The 21,076-nt window shown below is 35.5% G+C and overlaps 1 protein-coding gene across 5 annotated transcripts in view; it reads left to right on the plus strand.

The window, feature by feature from the left end:
* MED13 (mediator complex subunit 13) overlaps nt 1-21,076 on the plus strand; it is a 102,696-nt gene that overhangs the window by 56,391 nt on the left and 25,229 nt on the right. For 4 of the 5 annotated variants that reach the window (XR_005364612.1, XR_005364613.1, XM_038547957.1 and 1 more), the window contains exons 10-17: nt 2,474-2,687; nt 4,283-4,364; nt 6,061-6,182; nt 8,204-8,294; nt 8,424-8,638; nt 10,098-10,294; nt 11,043-11,959; nt 20,848-21,009. Coding sequence is in view for 3 of the 5 variants with exons in the window: in XM_038547957.1 (XP_038403885.1) it covers nt 2,474-2,687; nt 4,283-4,364; nt 6,061-6,182; nt 8,204-8,294; nt 8,424-8,638; nt 10,098-10,294; nt 11,043-11,959; nt 20,848-21,009 (2,000 nt within the window). In the remaining 2 variants the exon portion in view is untranslated. The remainder of the gene's footprint in view (nt 1-2,473; nt 2,688-4,282; nt 4,365-6,060; nt 6,183-8,203; nt 8,295-8,423; nt 8,639-10,097; nt 10,295-11,042; nt 11,960-20,847; nt 21,010-21,076) is intronic. The other variant, XM_038547958.1, reaches the window with a different exon arrangement.

A 21,076-nucleotide genomic window follows, 5' to 3' on the forward strand; every position in this document is an offset into this window, starting at 1 on the left:
CACTGCATTTGGTTTACTCATTTTTATTCTTAACAGAGCCCTATGCAGTAGCATTGGTTCTTTTAATGTTACTGCACACTAATTTAACTACCTATGTAAACAGTGTGGCAGTTTTCCTGCTTCTGCCAGAGGACAACTTAATATGAAAAAGATTTGTTTTATTCAGCCCTACACAGAGTAGTAGAGTTTTTCAGGTTGGTGGTGGGGAGGGGGAGTGGAATCTTACACTTTTCCCTTATGAATAGTTACTTGAATATACATACTTAAAATCCATCTAGCCCCTAACCTTGCTATATTACCTTAGCAAACCGTTTGTTTCCCCATAATTTACACATCAAAGTCAGAGAACATACCCTTTATTTCCTATCTTAAAAGGTTAATTTAAGTATTAAAATCTGTCAGAGTAGATGGAAGAACCAGTTTTAGAGTATTTATGTTAGAAGCTAATAGTTCAAAAAACAGTTATTTAGGGTCTAACATGGTAAGGTATAAAAGCTACTCTTAAATATTCATTTATAGAACAGAACTATTCTAACAATTGTGAAACATATCCCTGTTGACTAGTTAGCACCATGTTCTCATGGAAAAAAGTTTTTGTAGACTTAGGATTTTAGTTTTGGTGATAAATCTAGCATATTGGGAATAAAAATGGCATATATGATATTTGATAGCATATTAGGAAATATCAATTATGTTTGATGGCCTATATTTCAACCTTAGCTTGCAAGAGTATAGAGTGCTTCTCGTGCTGGGCATTGGTGAATAGATTTAAAAATCCGATATCCCTCTCATTCAGAGATTTTATGAGCTAGCAAATGCCTTCATCATTCTCACATCTTACATCTCTTAACGACTTTCTGTCTTAAATTACAGGACAGATAAGTGGCAGCAGTGTCACTTTCTGACAAAGATGGTTTATTTCAAAGTACAGGCTATTGTATTTTAGGGTTATTACGCAACCACAACATCTCTATCCTATGTGGCTTTTAGATATTCATTTAGGAAATATATATTGAGTAACTTATACATGCCACACACTGTTCTAGGCATTTGAGTTAATTTAGTGAACAAAAACAAGCTCCCCATCATTTAGGGGCTTATATCCTAGTGAGAGTGACAATCAACTATGAACATAAGCAAGTTATAAGTGCTATAGAGGAAAAAATAGAGCAGGGCAAGGGGGTTCAGTGTTGAGGCAGTTGGGCATTTTGCAATTTTAAATAAGGACTCGTACATAAAGTGACATTTAAATAAAACTCTTAGCAAGTGAGGAAGATGGCCATGCTGATATTTGGAGAAAGAATGCTCCAAACAAAAGGGAATAGCCAGGAATGTGTCTGGTCTGTTAGAGGAACATCAAGCAAATTCTTGGAAGCAGAATGAGAGGGGAAGTAGAATAACAGAAGATGAAGTTGGAGAGGAAAAGAGGAGAAAGATCATGGAAAGCTTTGGTAGGATTTTAGTTTTTATTCAGAATAAAATAGTCCTTATAGGATTTTGACTATGGTTTGCTTCTTTCTGGCAGCGTGGGAAACTCAGTTTTATAAACCACAGAAAACATGAATCTGGGAGTCAAAAAGTATCTTACACAAACCAAAATCAAATCATTCAGTATTCACATTCACCCAGCACCCTGGTCTTCAGAAAGAGAAAAGTCCTGATGCTTTCCAGGATTCTGGTGGTGCAGATCAGCTTGTTGTGATTTCTCCTTCTCTTAACCTAAGATTTCAGCTTTCTTTGGTGTCAGTTTCTTACTATTTTGTGTTTCCAACTTCACTGTTGTCTCCTGTCTTGTTCTGTTGTCCTTTGTCATTTTACTGGTTATTTTAGGAGAGTACAAAGAAACATGTTTATTAGTCACCATGTGAAACCATAAGGCTGATAATATAAAAATAGATTTTCCAATATGATCAGAAAAAACCTCTGAGGTACTTGCACTGAAACTTGCCATTATAAAGCCTCTTGTCAGAATTAATAATTATTATGTTTTTTCATGAAACAAATCAGATCTTTAAAAATTTTAAACAATCCATTCATGCAGTATGAAAAGGATAATCGCCTTTGTTGTAGTATAAATTGTATAAAGCTACTCTTGTCTCAACCATTTAGCCCACATTTTGAGAGTTCCTGTCCTGGAGCAGTTTTGATTTAAGAGTACCTTTAAGTTAATGGATTTGGATAAGGTAGTACATTTTAGGATTTGGGAACAGAATGGATTACCAAAAGGGTATATTTTGGTGGAAAGAACATATAGAGAGAGGAGGCCTAGCTTTTAGCTTCATTTCTCTGTTGCTGAATTTGAGGCTTTAATAAATCACATAACCTTTCTATACTTTGGTTTCTTCATTTATAAAATGAAGGATTGCAGGTTAGATCACTTTAATCCTGAAAACTTTATGATTCTTAAGTCATATTGGAATTTTTTCTGCTTTTATGGAAAATAAAATTAATTTTCTAATTTTTTTTTATGCAGGTTAATGGTGCAATGTAAGAAACCTTTAAAAGTTTCTGATGAATTAGTACAGCAATATCAAATTAAAAATCAGTATCTTTCAGCAATAGCATCTGATGCAGAGCAAGAATCTAAAATCGATCCATATGCATTTGTTGAAGGAGATGAGGAATTCCTTTTTCCTGATAAAAAAGATAGACAAAATAGTGAGAGAGAAGCTGTAAAAAAACACAAGGTGAGTAAAAGAAATCAGAGTATACCACAGGGTCACTGAAGATTTGTAACACTGCATATAGTACCATACTTCTCTTTTTTTTTTCTTTTAAAATAAATTTTAAAAAATAGAAGAGATTTATCATTAGGAAAAAAATTTTTTTTGAGAACAAGGGGGAGCAAGGTGGGGGAGACTGGGAGAGAGAGGGTTATTTTTTTTTAAGATTTTATTTATTTGAGAGAGAGCAGGAGTGGGGAGGAGGGGCAGAGGGAGAAAGTAAAGCGGACTCCCCGCTGAGCAGGACGCCTGATATGGGGCTAGATCCCAGGACCATGAGATCATGACCTGAGTTGAAGGCAGATGCTTAACCAACTGAGCCACCCAGGTGTCAAAAGAGAGAGGGAGAGTGTGAGTGAGTGAGTGTGAGAGAGTGTGAGTCTTAAGTAGGCTCCTCACCCAGTGCACAGCCTGACATGGGGCTTAAGCTCGTGATCCTGAGATCATGACTTAAGCAGAAATCAGGAGTTGGACACTTAACTGACTGAGCCACCCATGTGCCTCAGGAAAACTTAAAAACAAAAAAAAAAAAAGTGAATCAGGCACAGCATACAGAATTTAAGAGCTTATGTGGACTTCATAGCTGGTCTCTCTCATACTGAAAAGATTGTTACTGTTCAAGAGTTTTTGTGTTAAAGAGTACATTAACTTCTGTGATATTGAAGTCAGGGCATTTAAGTAAATAAACTATTTTGACACTGAGTTAAAATATGGTATAGGTGAATTGCATTTTCAGAAATATAATAAAATACACTGCTGAGTTTATAAAATACATATTTTTGAATGTGCGTTAAGAACTTATAGTGTCTCTTAAAGTAATATGTTTAATGTAGGATATGGAAGTATTTACTAAATTTTAAAAATTAAATATTAGAGGATCTATTAAGCACAAGGTAACTCTTGGATAAGAACTTTGCCTTAAATATAAAATATGGAGGGCAGCCTGGGTGGCTCAGCGGTTTAGCGCCGCCTTCAGTCCAGAGCGTGATCCTGGAGACCTGGGATCGAATCCCACGTCAGGCTCCCTGCATGGAGCCTGTTTCTCTCTCTGCCTGTGTCTCTGCCTTTCTCTCTCTCTCTCTCTCTCTCTGTGTGTGTCTCATGAGTAAATAAAATCTTTTAAAAAAATAAAACAAAATATGGAAATTTAAAAAATTGTGAAAAGGACTCAGTTACAAGTTTAGTACAGAGAATTCATTTCACAAAGTTTTAACCTTACTAAGTGCCTGGTACTTGAAATTTTGTCCTTTGGTAAATATGAAAACAGTAGTAGCTGGGAAGGCTTTAGGTACTATAGAAAGAACATGGACTTTGGAATTTTACAGATTTAGGTTGGAATCCCAGTTCCTCTTTTTATTTATCAGATATATTTCCTGGATTATCTTTAGAACTGTATTTATAATTTGAACATAGTACTTCCTTTTCATATAGGTTAGTTGTGGGAATTAGTATGTCTGTAGAACACCTAGTGGGATGCTTGACATGTAATTACTCAAAAGTTGGAAGATTTTGTTAACTTAAATTATATATTTCAATCTAATATGTAATACTTTTTGCAGGTAGAAGATGGGCCATCTAGTGTAACAGTGTTATCACATGAAGAAGATGCTATGTCATTATTTAGTCCCTCTATCAAGCAAGGTAAAACTTCCCGTATCCTAATCAAAATGTTGCATTCCAGGATTATTACTACAAAGTAATTTGATATTGTTGGATTTAACAGTGATCCTTTAAAAATAATTCATATGTTTCATAAGGAGGTACCTATCTTAAAATGATGGGTTTATTGTTTGTTTTGTACTGAGAGAATCAAGTTAAGGTGATAGAAATTCTGTTTTGAACTGTTGGAACTTTACTTTCTCACAAATAAAAATAGTTCTCATCTGTAAAATTAGATTTAAAGAAATCATTGCCTAAGGTCTTTCTTACATCTGAAAACTTATAAATTAGTCTTGACTGTAATTTTGTTGTCCTTTCTCACTCAAATTAGAACTGTTGCTAAAATTATTAATTTAATCAATATTTACCAAGCAGGTGATACATGTAGGCACTGTTCTTGCCACTGAGGATGCTGTGGCCAAGGCTCCACTTTGAAATTGTCTTGGCTAGGGCTTGTTGTGTTTGGAATAGAGAGACATGGCATGTTATTTCTTTTACAAAATCTATTTAACTTCTGACGAAAGCAAAGGAGGTTGTCCTTTTTAGGGGCAAAGTTATGTTTTAATATAGGGGGTCAGGTCAGGCTCTGTGCAGCCAAAAACAAGGATAAGGAAGAGATGGTCTTTCATGAAGTAAATTCAGTTGATAATTCCAAGTAACTTGGTAAGTTAACAGTTTGTGTTCTTTGAATATTTACCTACCCTAGAATGTAAGGAATGTATAATCTTACCTTGTGTGTTCTCAAAATATGGACCACATACCACATTCTGGAGCATCTTTTGAGATGGAGCTTGGAAATCTTGGTTTTTAATAAGTACTCTAGATGATTTTTTACACCAAATTTTAGAACTACTGCTCCAGTGAATTTTTAGAACTGACATGCAGAGGCACTTGGAAAGTGACCTTTATTTTTTTGAAAATGACTGTTTCAGGTCACTTGATATTCCAAGGATGCTTCAGGTTATATACCAAACTGCAAATTTGTTGTTCTGTGTGGGAATGTAAAAGCCGTTTAACTTCCATTGGTATTTGTATTTTTTCTTAAGTAATCATGTATTTTCTCCCCTACAATTGGAGAAAATGGAAAATAAAATTGTAGAAGTAAAATGAAGCTTAACCAAAAGGTAACATTTATTGAGTACTTAAGTGCCTAGCATTGGACAAACTGCTTTAGCTACGTCCTTTCATGTTTAATTCTTGCCATTACTAAGGTTCAGAGAGGTTAAAGTTACTTGCTCAGGGTCATTCTATTACTGTTGGAGTTGATAATTCAATAATTGTCTGACTCAAGAGCCAGAGCACTTAGTCATTATACTGTGCTTTCACATTTCAGGAAGATAGAAAAATAAAAGTGTGTGTGTGTGTGTGTGTGTGTGTGTGTGTGTGTGTGTACTTTTGTCCTAAGAGTGTTTATCTTTTTATTTGCTATATAAAAATCAGAATACATAGCCATGTTATGGATTACATAGCCTTTGATGAGTTTCCTGGAGAAGTTACTACTGTTTATTTGCAACTTTATTTCTATGAAAAAAATTTATAGATTTTAAGCAAATCACAATTTCTTATTGCATAATACCCTTATAAGTTGAAAGTTAGTTATCTAGCTTAAATAAATAGAATAATACTATTTGGTCAATAGAAGAATTTTTTAGTTTGTTTTTCTGATTGACATATATAGATGCTCCACGCCCTACTAGTCATGCCCGTCCGCCATCAACCAGTTTGATATATGACTCAGACCTGGCTGTCTCTTATACTGACCTTGATAATCTCTTCAATTCTGATGAAGATGAACTAACAGTGAGTATTCTATTAATGATTAAAGTTATAGTTTGTTTTTCTTGATTTTATATGGACTTATTTTTCAGAAGTAATGTGTGACTTGAATAATAGGTTTTAGTCCTGAAAAACAGGAAATATTTTGGAATAAAATTTTATTAGTTGGTTCCTTTTTTTTTTCTTTCTTTCTTTTTTAAAGATTTTATTTATTCATGAGAGACACAGAGAGAGATGGGGGGGTGACAGAGATGCAGGGAGCTGGACGTGGAACTCGATCCCGGGTCTCCAGGATCAGGCCCTGGGCTGAAGTGGCGCTAAACCACTGAGCCACCCGGGCTGTCCCAGTTTCTTTTTTTTAAACCTATATTTGAGCAATCGTGGCATAGTGTTGCCTATAAATTATGCGGGTTTTTTCTTTTTTTATATATATATTTGAAGGATATGTGTGATTAAGCTTAATTTCTACATATATTCTTTTTCTGCAGTCTTTAGGAAGCACAATTATTTTCCTGTTCTTTGATCCTCTCATTTGAAAAATGACTCTGGAATTGGCTCACATACATAAAATAACAAGTAATTAATATTAAAATTGTATGCCTTGTCAATTTATTAAGGAATACTACTTATTTTGAGTATGCTTGGCATTATAGCCATTATTATAAGATAGCTGTATGCTATAATAATGAAAGAAGAAGAAGAAGAAATTTTTAATTTTGAACGTCCATTTGCAGGGAAAGTTGATTATACAAGAAAGCTTAAAATGAGATTTGCTAGAATGTCAAGTCTTTAGTAAATTAATGAGCTGAGTGCTACATTATCATAAAAGGGAATTCCATTTTCATTTGCACAAAAGGTAGCTTGGAAACTTCTTTTTTTTTAAAGATTTTGTTTATTTATTTATTCACGAGCGACACAGATTGAGAGAGATAGAGAGAGAGAAAGAGAGAGAGAGGGGCAGAGACACAGGCAGAGGAAGAAGCAGGCACCATGCAGGAAGACATGGGACTTGATCCCGGGTCTCTAGGACCAAGCCCTGGGCTGAAGGCGGTGCTAAACCGCTGAGCCACCCGGGCTGCCTAGCTTGGAAACTTATATAGTACATTTGGTCTTTCTTGTTCTATATAATATGTATTTTTAATCTTCTCTATTGTATGTATGTATATACACACATTTGTATGTACATTTGATTCTTTAATAAAGTGATGTAAGGCAGCTATAGCTATACATAAACTTACATTCTATATCCCTAAATACTTTGGTACTTTTATGCTTTCTCTTTGTAACCATTCATGTATCAGCTGTGACTCTAGTGAGGTAAAAGGTTGTGATTAGAACTCAGTCTACATGTTTATGACAAAGTGGCTAACAAACTTGAACCACGTTGTCAGATCTAAAAACATTGGTGACAGATTAGAGATGGTAAAACTTGATTTGTTCAATGTATTAAAACTGATTTTTAGTTAGGTATCTTGTTTTTCATATGAGATCTTTCTGAAGTTTGTGCTTTGCTTTACATGTTGTAGCATTTTTGTAAGAGTGAGGAGGTTATTAAATATGGTAAAAGTGTAAATTAAATTAGAATTCAGAGGGGTGATTGATTATATAGGAAACTTTAATATGTTTTATTTAAGGGGACAAATGCTTTTTGAGTATCTTTTACTAAGTAGTAGTTCTGATACTACAAATCCTTCTTATTGCAGGTTTCCTCTTTTTTTTTTTTTTTTTTAATTTTTATAGACTTTAAATGATTGGTTATTTTTGCTTCTGTGTGTCCTGAAAGTATTGGTCATGTTTTTTGGAAAAACTTTTCCCTCTGTTAATTTGCAGGATTATCAGATAAATAATCTGTTTCACTGATTGCCTAAAAAGTATTTTACATCTTCACAAATTGTATCTAATAACTAATATTTGGCTCTAGTACAACCAGAATAACATATTTGATGAATGGTTTTGACCTTTAAGTTATATCTTAATGATTACCATCTTGGATCACCTTGAACTTTAAATTTCAGGTAAATAATGTGTTTTGTTTTTGTTAACAGCCTGGATCTAAAAAGTCAGCAAATGGAACAGATGATAAATCCAGCAGTAAGGAATCAAAGACAGGAAATCTGGACCCGTTATCTTGCATAAGTAAGCTTCCCAAATCTCCAGATAAATCTATAAATTTTTAATCTGAATAAAATTCCCCACCCCTTACTTTTACACACAGATTAACTTCTTTTTAGTCTTATGTTAAAATGTGTGTTTTATTAACTATAGGCACTGCAGATCTTCATAAAATGTATCCTACACCACCATCGTTGGAACAACATATTATGGGATTTTCTCCAATGAATATGAGTAATAAAGAATATGGTAGTATGGATATAACACCTGGTGGAACTGTTCTAGAAGGAAATAGTTCTAGTATAGGAACACAGTTCAAAATTGAGGTTGATGAAGGATTCTGTAGCCCAAAACCTTCTGAAATTAAAGTAAGTATTTTATTTTTCTAGAAAAACAATTGATTTCCTTTTTTTTTTTTTTTTTTTAGAGAAGGGGAAATGGAGAGGCAGAGGAATAGGGAGAGAGAGGATCTTAAGCAGGCTCCACACCCAGTGTGGATCTCACAACTCTTAAGATCATGACCTGTGCCAAAATCAAGGGTCAGACACCCAACCAACTGAGCCAACCAGGCACCCCTTCCAATATTTTCTTATAGATTGAGTTTGTTGCTGTATTAAAAAAAATCTGTTCCTAGTGATTCTCATTTTGTAGTTACCAGATTTGAAGACTAGTGGTGACACTATTAAGAATGTAGTTAAGAACATATAGTCTGCTTCCATAATTTGGCTATTGTAAATAATGCTGCTTTAAATGTAGGGGTGCATCTATTCCTTTGAATTAGTGTTTTTGTAATTTTTGAGTAAATACCCAGTAGTGCAATTATTGAAATTTAGGGTAGTTCTATTTTTAACTTTTTAAGGAACCTTCACTGTTTTCCACAGTGGCTGCACCAGTTTGCATTCCTCCTAGCAGTGCAAGAGGGTTCCTTTTTCTCCACCAACACCTATTGTTTCTTATGTTTTTCATTTTAGCAATTCTTAAAAGTGTGAGGTGATCTTACTGTAGTTGTTTGTTTGTTTTTTTACTTTAAGTTAGCTCCATCCCTACATGGGGCTCAAACTCAAGATCCTGAGATCAGGAGTTACATACTCTACCAACTGAGCCAGGCAGGCACCTCTCTTGTTGTTTTGATTTGCCTATCCCTGATGATGAATGATGTTGAGCTTATGAATGGATAAAGAAGATGTATGTACACAGAGAGGAATATTATTCAGCCATAAAAAATGAAATCTTGCCATTTGCAATGATATAGATGGAGCTAGAGAGTATAATGCTAAGCAAAATACAAAATACGTCAGAGAAAGAAATTTTGTGTGTGGTATATAACAAAGGAAATGAGCAAAGGAAAAAAAAGAGAAACCAAGAAGCACTTGACTATAAAGATAAACTGATGGTTGGTTACCAGAGGAGAAGTTAGTAGGGGATCAATGAAATAGGTGATGAGAATTATTAAGGAGTGCATTGGTGATGAGCACTGGATAATGTACAGGATTACTGAATCACTATATTAACACACCTGAAACTAATATAGCACTGTATGTTAATTAACTAGAATTAAAATAGAATGCATTTAAGAATAGAATTACATTGGGGCACCTGGCTGGCTCAGTCAATAGAGCATGTGACCCGTGGTTTCCGGTCGTGAGTTGAAGCCCCATATTGAACACGGAGTGTACTTAAAAAAAAAAAAAAAAGAAGAGAAGAAATAGAATTATATTTACATTTTATTGTTTTGTTTGAAGAGAGGGGGAAAAGGCTAGAATTAGTTTGGCCTTTTTTTTTCCCTTGGAAGATAAGATGCTGAATGTCATGGTCTTTGCATTGTAGGATTTTTCTTATGTCTATAAGCCTGAAAATTGTCAAGTTCTGGTGGGATGTTCCATGTTTGCACCTCTAAAAAGTCTACCAAGCCAATGTCTGCCTCCTATCAAGTTGCCAGAAGAGTGTATTTACCGTCAGAGTTGGACTGTTGGAAAATTGGAATTGCTTCCTTCAGGGCCTGCTGTGCCATTCATCAAAGAGGGGTATGCTTTAGATTTATGTTATTGGTATAGTGTAGGTGTGCTTATATAGCTTTAATTTTTTTATAGAAGTACCTATTTTGCTAGTACTTAAAAAAAAAATACTGGTTTTTTAAAATTCTAAAAGTGGCTTTTGATCAATAAATATAATGGTATTAGTTGAGTATGGATAAAGTGTTGGAAAACTTAAGACCATTATGCCTTGATTATTTGCCTCACTTTTTAGGAGGGGTTGACTTCAGAAGCATCTTTTATTTTGCTCTAAAATTCTAAATCCCATTTGTGTATTTGCCATATTACACACTTTTCATATTTTAATATCTCTGAAATTTGGGTTATAATTGGCAGCATCTTAAGATTACCATTGTCCCTTATTGCATGTAAACATCTCTAAAATCAAGTATTTCTTTTTTTTCAACAATGACCTCTTAAGATCAATGAGACATGGTTATTTGTTGTACAAGAAGTATAGATAGTAAATGTGGATGCCTAGGTTTGAATAAGTGTAAACAGATTTTATTTACAATTTTGGAACTGGTTGGTTGGACCACAATGGTCACCTAGAGTGGATGTATTAACCAGAAATATACTTTAATTATACTTGTAATTTTTTTTTATACTTGTAATTTTTGCACTAATTGTGTTTTCATAATTTTCAGCGTTACTGAAAAATACTGGGACATTTTTAGTTCTATTTCATATTACTAATATGTTCCTCTATGTGTTTGATTTTCTTTTATCTTTGTGACAGTAGTGATGGAAGTACTATTGATCAAGAATATGGTCCTGCTTACACACCTCAAACTCATACTTCTTTTGGGATGCCTCCGAGCAGCGCCCCTCCTAGTAACAGTGGAGCAGGAATTCTTCCTTCTCCATCTACGCCTAGGTTTCCGACTCCAAGGACTCCAAGGACTCCAAGGACTCCCCGAGCTGGTGGACCTGCTAGTGCTCAAGGTTCAGTCAAATATGAAAATTCAGACTTGTATTCACCAGCTTCCACCCCATCCACATGCAGACCCCTTAATTCTGTTGAACCTGCAACTGTTCCCTCCATCCCTGAAGCACACAGTCTTTATGTAAATCTCATTCTTTCAGAATCAGTTATGAATTTATTTAAAGACTGTAACTTTGATAGTTGCTGTATCTGTGTCTGCAATATGAATATCAAGGGTGCCGATGTTGGAGTTTACATTCCAGATCCAATGCAGGAAGCACAGTATAGGTGTACCTGTGGCTTCAGTGCTGTCATGAATAGAAAATTTGGAAACAATTCAGGATTATTTCTTGAAGATGAACTAGATATCATAGGACGCAACACAGAATGTGGCAAAGAAGCAGAAAAACGTTTTGAAGCTCTCAGGGCTACTTCTGCTGAACATGTTAATGGAGGATTAAAGGAATCTGAAAAATTCCCAGATGAATTGATATTATTGCTACAAGATCAGTGCACTAATTTATTTTCACCCTTTGGAGCAGCAGACCAAGACCCTTTTCCCAGAATTGGTGTAATTAGTAATTGGGTACGTGTTGAAGAGCGGGACTGTTGCAATGACTGCTACCTTGCATTAGAACATGGGCGTCAATTCATGGATAACATGTCAGGTGGAAAAGTTGATGAAGCACTTGTGAAAAGTTCATGCCTACATCCCTGGTCCAAAAGAAATGGTAAGTATCCTAATGGGATAATTTTTCTGTTTACTTTCCCTTAGTTGTATGACTGTTTTAAATTTCTGGGGGTTTTTTTGTTTTTTGTTTTTTGTTTTTGGATTGTTTTTCTTAGGAAATAGTACTAAAGGCAGTTTTCTTTTTTTTTTTTTTTTTAAAGGCAGTTTTCCAAGTAGCTAATAGAGAATTTAAATTTATACTTAAAACTCCTTTTGAATGACATTGTTAAAGGGAGAATTTCCTAGCAGTTTAGTTTAATTTCACCAATAAAAGTATGGTTATTGTAAGTCTGTAATTATGTCCTTATGTAGGAGTATAAAAGGCACTTTGCAGATGTTAATTAGCAGAAAATTACTAGTTGTCTGCTTTATTCAACATTCTTTCACTCATTAAATATTTACTGAGCGCCTGATATGTGCTACACACTGTTCCTTTATAAAGTACAGCATTAAATGAAGCAAACATACTTCCTGCCCTATTTGAGCCTATAATTTAGTGGGGAAGACATAAACAAAAAAAGAGAAGTAATTATATAATGTTAGATAGTGACAAATGCTTTGAAGAAAAAGGAAGGGGAAAGGTGTGGAAAAGGACAAGATTGGGGCACCTAGGTATCTCTGTCAGTTAAGTGTCTGCCTTTAGCAATAGAAATATGACTAGTAGGTTCTCGGTATATTTGGGAAATAGAACCTACAAGATTTGCTGATACAAGAGAAGATGAGGAATCAAGGATAGCTTGAGCAGCAAAATGAATGATGGGTCTAATTATAGAGGAGGGAAACGTTGAGGGAGGAGTTCAAATGCACATTTGGAGATACAAGTTTTAAATTCAGAGGAGTGGGGCAGCCCGGGTGGCTCAGTAGTTTAGCGCCGCCTTCAGCCCAGAGCTTGATCCTGGAGACCCAGGATCGAGTCCCATGTCAGGCTCCCTGCATGGAGCCTGCTTCTCCCTCTGCCTGTGTCTCTGGTGTGTGCGCTGTCTCTCTCTCTCTGTGTCTCTCATGAATAAATAAATAAAATCTTAATTAATTCAGGGGAGTGGTTGGAGTTGTAGATTAAAGTTTTCTCTTGGGGTGCCTTGGGTGACTCAGTCAGTTAAGTGTCGGCCTTCAGTGGTAGGTCATGATACCAGGGTGGGATTGAGCCCTGCATTGGGCCATGGAGAGCTGGCTTCTCCCTCTGCCTTACCCCTGCTTGTGTTCTCTTGCTCTCTCCATCAAATAAATAAATAAAATCTTTATAAACATTTTTTTTCTTTTTGGAAATTTTCAATATTAAAATCTGGGGAGTTAGATCAAACAACCTAGAGAATGACTAGAGAGAAGTCCACGGATACAACTGATGTTTAGAGGTAGAGAAGAAGGGGAGGATCCAGGATAGGAAACAAGGAGGTGAGAGGAAAACCAAGAGAGTATAATGCCCTAGAAGCCAAGTATGGGAAATGGTTGAAGGAGAAAATGGTCATCAGTGTCAAATAATGTTATACAGTTACAATGTTGGATACTTTACATAGAGTTCTAAAGATCTAACGAGGGGCAGCCCTGGTGACGCAGCAGTTTAGCGCTGCCTGGAGCCCAGAGTGTGATCCTGGAGACCCGGGATCGAGTCTCACGTCAGGCTCCCTGTATGGAGCCTACTTCTCCCTTTGCCTGTCTCTGCCTCTCTCTGTGTCTCTCATGAATAAATAAAATCTTTAAAAAAAAAAAAAAAGATCTAATGAGCTAATCCATATTAAGTGCTTATTACAGTGCTTGGAACATAGTAAGTACTATATTAATAAAAGCTTCAATTATTAAAATAATCAACTAGATATTTTTCTTTCAGGCACAAACAACCTAATACTTTTAAAAAGATATCTCAGTATACCATTAACTTTTCTAACCCTTGGTTATTGTACAGAAAATTAGCCTCCTTGAAAATACGGTTTTTGGTAAAGATCTTTTCTAAGGTGATGTGTGCCATATAATAACTTATATTTGGTCCATGTGTCATTCACTAATTCTGTCATTTTTTTTTGACACGTGCAAAATAATATCCCCTACCTTTAAATTGCTTAGATACTACTCAGAGAACCAAAAGTATAATGCAGGGTTGAAAGAAATAAAAATACCCTAAATGCCCATTGACAGGAGAATGGATAAATGATTATGGTAGTACAGATAGAATGTTGTATGGTTCGAACATGAATAAAACTATATATAACAAACAAATGAATCTTAATATTGAGGGGAAGGAGTGTGGGAACAAGTCCTAGAAGATTATAAATGGTAAGTTACCTTTTTGTAAAGCTTTAAAACAAGTAAAACTAAATATTTCGTAGATGCTCATGAAATTAAGATAGTGGTAATTTTCAAAAGTTGAGGGAAGGATAGAACAGGGAGAAGCACTAATAAGATTGTTCTGGTGATGTTCTAGCTCTTGATCTATGAGATCGTAGTTGTTCATAATGTTATTATTATTAAAGAAAATTTGTGGTATAGGAGGGCAGTACTTGGACCAATGGTTAATATTTTGTTCATGACATAGTTTGATGATGCATTGAACTACTAAACTCAAGCACCAAGTTAAAAAAGGAAAAGGTATAAATGAATGTCATAGGTGTTCAAAAGGCAAGATTGTTTCAAACATGGGTAGTAGTTAAGAATATATTTTGTGGAGGCCGACTGCTTGAGTTTGAAATACTGCTTTATCACTATATACTGTGACCATGGGCAAGTTATTTAATCTCTCTGTGCCTCAATTTTCTTAAATTGTGTCAATAATAGTATTTGTCCCAAATAGGCTTGAGAGGAGGATCAGTGTTCTATGTAACACAGAGAGTAGTGCCTGGCACAAACTAAGAACTCAGATATTAGCAATTAGTAGTAATAGCAGAAGCAGTAGCCTTAGTGGTACTCTATTTCTATTATTTGTTTTTAAGATCCAACTCATCTTGAAAGTTTTTATCACAAGAAAAAATATGTAACTATGTATGGTGATGGATGTTAAGTGTTAAGTGTTTTTCACTGTGGTGGTCATTTTGCAATATATACAAATATTAAATCATTACATTGTACACCTGAAACTAATGTTTATGCCAGTTTTACCTTGATAAAAGTTTTTTAAAAGGACCAACTTATTTGCCAGAAAGAAAATATCAAGCCTCAGCGTGTTTTGTGTAACAATAAACATTGATATAAATAGGAAACTTTACAGCCATAGAGATAAATTTCATCCTAACAACTTGTGTTAAAATAATTCAAAACAGGGCAGCCGTGGTGGCCTAGCGGTTTAGCGCCACCTTCAGCCCGGGGTGTGATCCTGGAGACCCAGGATCAAGTCCCACGTCGGGCTCCCTGCACAGAGCCTGCTTCTCCCTCTGCCCCCACCCCCCCACCCCACCCCCGTCATAAATAAATAAATAAAATCTTTTTTAAAAAAATAATTCTAAACAGAGGTGCCTGCTTAGATCGGTTGTAAGAGCACTCCACTCTTGGTCTTGGGGTCATGAATTCAAGTCCCTGGTTGGGTGCAAATTACTTAAATAGATATTTTTTTTTAAAAGTAATTCAAAAGGCAGCTGGGTAGCTCAGTCAGTTAAGTGTCTGCCTTTGGCTTTAGTCATGATCTCATGGTCCTGGGATTCAGATAGGGCTCTCTACTCAGCAGAGAGTCAGCTTCTCCCTCTTCCTCTGCTCCTCATCTTTGTTTGTGTTTGCACAAGCTTGCTGTCTCTCAAATAAGTAAATGAAATATTTTTTTAAAAAAATACTGTAATATTGTATAATATTGGAGTACTTCGTTAAACTACAGCAGTCTCATGAAAGAAAAGGTCCTACATTAGGCCTTTGCCCTAATTGTTTCCCCTGTCTGGGACACCTTTCCCTCGTATGTTTACAAGGGTAAACCATCTTTTGTCTCCTTTAAATCTTCTCAGATGTCAGGGCACCTGGGTGGCTCAGGTGGTTAAGCATCTGACTTGATCTCAGGTCAGGTCTTGATATCGGGGTCGTGAGTTCAAGTCTCATGTTGGACTTCATGCTGGGCATGGAACCTAATGTAAAAAAATCAAAATCTTCTCAGATGTCATTTTCTTAGTATAAAATTAGAAACTCCTCTTCATGTTCTCCATCCTCCTCCTTTTGCTTTTTTCTGTAGTGTTTGTATTACCTTCTAACATACTGTGTAGTTTGTTGATTAATTGTCTCTCCATTAAATTTCCCCAGTGCAAGTTCTGTGTACATGCTAGGGTTTTTGTGTGTTTTGTTTGTTGATATACCCCAGTACTTAAAACAGTGCCTGGCAAATAGTAGATGTCCAAGTTGTTTTAAAATATTTGAAGAAATTACAAACGTAAAAGCTATAGTTTGTGTATTTTAATGGTAATGTTTATTTTTTTCATGATAGGGAAAGCTTTGTTCTAGTTATGAAAAAAATACATACTTGCTGAAAGGAATGAATCCCGACAGTGCAGAGAAATAGAAGTAAAAATTGCCCAAATTTCTGCCCATTCATACCATTACAGCACTCTTAAGACCATTCTTCTTCAACAGCTTTATTGTTTAAACTTTATGAACCAACCTCGCTAGCTTCCGATTTTCCTTCTGCAGTTTCCTCACCTCTCTCTAGGGTCTTGCTCTGGATTAGGTTTTGGCTTAAGAAAATGTGTTCTATCCAGACCACTAAAACTTTCTCCATATTGGCAAAACCTTGGACTTTTCATCTCATTTGCGTGTTCACTGGAGTAGCACTTTTAATTTTCTTTGAGAACTTTTCTTTTGCATTCACAACTTGGCTATTTGGTGCAACTTAGCTTTCAGCCTCTGTGGGCCTTCAACATGCCTTCCTCACTAAGCTTAATCATTTCTAGCTTTTGATTTAATGTACAACTCTTCCATTCACCTGACACTTAGAGGCCTTGCAAGGTTATTAACTGGTCTAATTTCAATATTGTTGTGTCTCAAGGAATAAAGAGGCCCAAGGAGAGGGAGAGAGATAAACAGCCAATTCTGGAGCAGTCAGCATTTATCAAATATGCCATCTTATATATATGTGCATGGTTCATGGGGTCCTCCAAAATTTGTAATAGCGACATGAAAGATCACTAATGGATCACAGATCACTGCAACATATATCGTAATAATAAAAAAACCTGAAATATTGGGAGAATTACTCAAGTGTGACAGAGACACGAAGTAAGCATATGGTATTGGGAAAATGACACCAATAGACCTGTTTGTTACGTGGTTGCCAGAAACTATCAACCTGTAAGAAATTGTGAAACAACAAAACAAGATATGCCTGTATTCACAGAGTTATGTACCCATCACCACTTGTTGGTTTTAGAACATTTCATCACCATCACCCACTACTGGGTATCATCCATACCCAGTAGAATTTACTACCTAGTTCCCTCCAAACCCTCCCCCTCAATGCCAGTCAACTACATTCTCTCCATATAGATTGTTTTGGACATTTCACATAAGTAGAATCATACACCATATGATTGGTTTCTTTTACTTAGCATAGTGTTCTCAAAGTTTATCCATTTAGCATGCATTAGTACTTAATTGCTTTTTATTGACAAATGATTTTCTCTTGTATTGGGTATACCACACTTTATCCATTCATCTGTTGATGGATGTTTGGGTTGTTTCCACTCCTTGGCTATTAAGAATAATGCTGGTGTGAACATTTGTGTACAAGTTTTTATGTGAACATATGTTTTCATTACTCGTGGGTGTACTTACTGGGTCCTAGAACTCTTTTACCTTTTGAGGAATTGCCAGACTGTTTTCCAAAGCAGCTCTACCATTGTAGATTCCCACCAGCAATGTGTGAGGGTTCTGCTTTCTCCACATCATTAACACTTGTCATATTGTCTTTTTGATTATAGTCATCATATTGAGTGTGAAGTATCATCTCATTGTAGTTTTGATTTGCATTTCCTTAATGACTTTTCATGTGCTTATTATCCATTTGTATATCTTTGGAGAAATGTCTTTTCAGAGCTTTTGTCGCATTTTTTAATGAGACTTTTGTTTTTATCATTGAATTGTAAGTTCTTTATATGTTCTGGATACAAGTCTCTCATCAGATACATAATTTGCAAATATTTTCTATTCTCTGGGTTGTCTTTTTACTTTCTTGATGGTATCCTTTGAGGCAGAATAGTTTTTAATTTTAATGAACTTCGCATACTTACTTTCTTGTTGCTTGTGCTTTTGGTGTCATATCTAAAAAGGCTTTTCCTAACCCTAAGTCATGAATTATTACTGTGTTTCTTCTAGGAGTTTTATAGTTAGAGCACTTATATTTAGGTATATAATCCATTCCAAACTAATTTTTGTGTTAATAGGTATAAGCTTTTACATGTGGATATCCAACAGTCTTAGAACCATTTGTTAAAAAGATTATCTTCCATTAAATTGTCTTGACACCCTGTCAAAAATAAATTAACCATAAATAAGAGATTTCTGGATGTTCAGTTCTGTTCTACTGATCTATGTGTCTGTCCTTCATGATCACTCTTAAAAATCATTTATAACCTTCTTTTTTTAAAGATTATATTTATTTACTTGACAGAGCATGAGTGAGGGAGATTGGCAGAGAGAAGCAGACTCCCCACTGAGCAGGGAGCCATTCATAGGGCTTGATCCCTGGATCATGACCTTAGCCAAAGGCAGACTCTTAATCAATTGAGCTACCCAGGCATACCCATTTATAATCTTGTTATCATTGTTTCCAATCAGGTTTCAGTTTTAATAGAGACCTAGCACCTGTCATTATATACAGTTATATTTCTTTTCCATGGCACTCTCGCCCACAAGATTATAAAGACCCTTCAAGACGTGAATAAGAATTTATTTACACAGTGTTCCCCACAGCTAGCATAATTCCTGGCCCATGGTAGGTTTTCAATAAAAATGTTTTCTAAGAGAATGAAAAAGTATTTGAGAATCTTTCTGAATTAAAATCGAAATAAAAATTTCTGAGCTAAACCCAGGACAGAATTTCCTAAGATACCTCAGCATATATGTCTTCAAAAGGTTCCCATATGCCTATAATAAACAACCTTATCAATAGCAACTTTTTGTAGATTTCATTTTATGTGAATATTTAGATATGAATACATATAATTGTATTTTATACTATTTGTGTAAACCGTCTTCTATAGACAGTGTTTTTTGTGGGAAGATTTTGATTATGAATTCAGTTTATTTATTTTTTTAAGATTTTATTTACTTATTCATGAGAGAAAGAGGCAGACACACAGGCAGAGGGAGAATCAGGCTCCATGCAGGGAGCCCAACGTGGGACTCAATCCCAGGTCTCCAGGATCACACCCTGGGCTGAACGTGGCGCTAAACTGCTGAGTCACCTGGGCTGCCCAGATAGATAGTTTTGTAACTTACTTTGATTTACCAGTGTGTAAGTCATTAGTCCATTTCTGATAACTCTGTTGTTACTTAAATGACTACATATTCTATTATTTATTATGTATTTTTTTAGGGAGGGGCAGAATGAGAGGGAAAGAGAGAATCTTAAGCAGGCCCCATGCCCAGTGTGGAGCCCAGCATGAGGCTTAATACCACAACCCTGAGATCATGACCTGGGCCGAAATCAAGAGTCAGATGCCCAACCAGCTGAGCCACACAGGCAAACCTACAGTAGTAGTTTATTTAAACATAATAGTTACTAAGCAATATATCTGAAATTAAATTACTTATAATTCTGTACATTATTTAGGTCTAGGGATTGAAAGCCAGAAATAACAAATTAGGCAATGATAATAATTAAAGTTGAATAATTTAATGTACAAGTGCTCAAACATGTTTAATGGTACAACTGAATGAACTGGGGGTGCGGATTAATTATATCAGTAACATTTAGTGATTTTTTTTTTTAAGCCATTTGACATTTAAGAGCAGTATCTTTCATATTCATTTTGATAGTTGGTCAGAAATACAAGTCATAATAATATCTATAAATCTGTAAGTCTAGATATATAAAATATTAATGGATATTATAACACTTTTTATAGTACAAGTAAGTTTGTTACTGTATAAGTTCTGTATTTCAGCATTGTTTACAGTCTGTTTTTCCCAAATTAAACTTTAGTCAATGTAACCAGTCTTATCTATCTGATCATTTTACCATAGTGGTGGTTATTAAAGTACACAGTTTATAACTCATTTCAATATGAGGTAGAGTTCTTTCTGGGAAAATACAGGCACCAAAAACAATAAAAACAAATGCAAAAAAAAGAAATAATTTGATTAATTTATAAATTGAGGCGCCTGGATGGTCCAGTGGTTGAGCGTCTGTCTTTGGCTTAGGTCATGATTCTGGGGCCTGGGATCCAGTCCCACATCAGGCTCCCCATAGGAGTCTGCTTCTCTCTCTGCCTGTGTCTCTGCCTCCCTCTGTGTCTCTCATGAATAAATAAATTTTTAAAAAATTACAGATTGATTAGTGAGCTAATGAATGACTTTTATGGAGAAGAGTTATAGCATTATGTCTGTTCTAGGTAAGTATCTAAAAGAACCTTTTTTTTTTTAAGATTTTTTTATTTATTCATTAATGAGAGAGACAGAGAGAGAGAGTGAGGCAGAGACACAGGCAGAGGGAGAAGCAGGCTCCACATAGGGAGCCCGACGCAGGACTCGATCCTGGGACCCCAGGATCAGGCCCTGGGCCGAAGGCTGTGCTAAACCGCTGAGCCACCCAGGCTGCCCCAAAAGAACCATTTCTACAGACTATTTGAAATAGAACTTAATATAGTTCTTTGCACAAGCAAATGCTTAATCTTGATGAAAGTTGAGCTTTCATGTATTTTGTTATGATTAAGTTTTATTTCTTTGTGTTGGCAATCACAATTCTTAGTTGTTTTTTTTTAATGGTTGTAGATGTGAGTATGCAGTGTTCACAGGATATACTTCGAATGCTCCTATTTCTTCAGCCAGTTCTTCAGGATGCTATTCAGAAAAAAAGAACAGTAAGGCCTTGGGGAGTTCAAGGTCCTCTCACTTGGCAACAGTTTCATAAAATGGCTGGCCGAGGCTCTTATGGTAAGTAATTTATATTAATGTGTGTTGACTGATTTTATATCAGCCCTCCATTTTTGTGCCCAACTTG

The sequence above is a fragment of the Canis lupus genome, chromosome 9 (genome assembly GCF_011100685.1).
Source record: "Canis lupus familiaris isolate Mischka breed German Shepherd chromosome 9, alternate assembly UU_Cfam_GSD_1.0, whole genome shotgun sequence".
Lineage (NCBI taxonomy): Eukaryota > Metazoa > Chordata > Mammalia > Carnivora > Canidae > Canis > Canis lupus.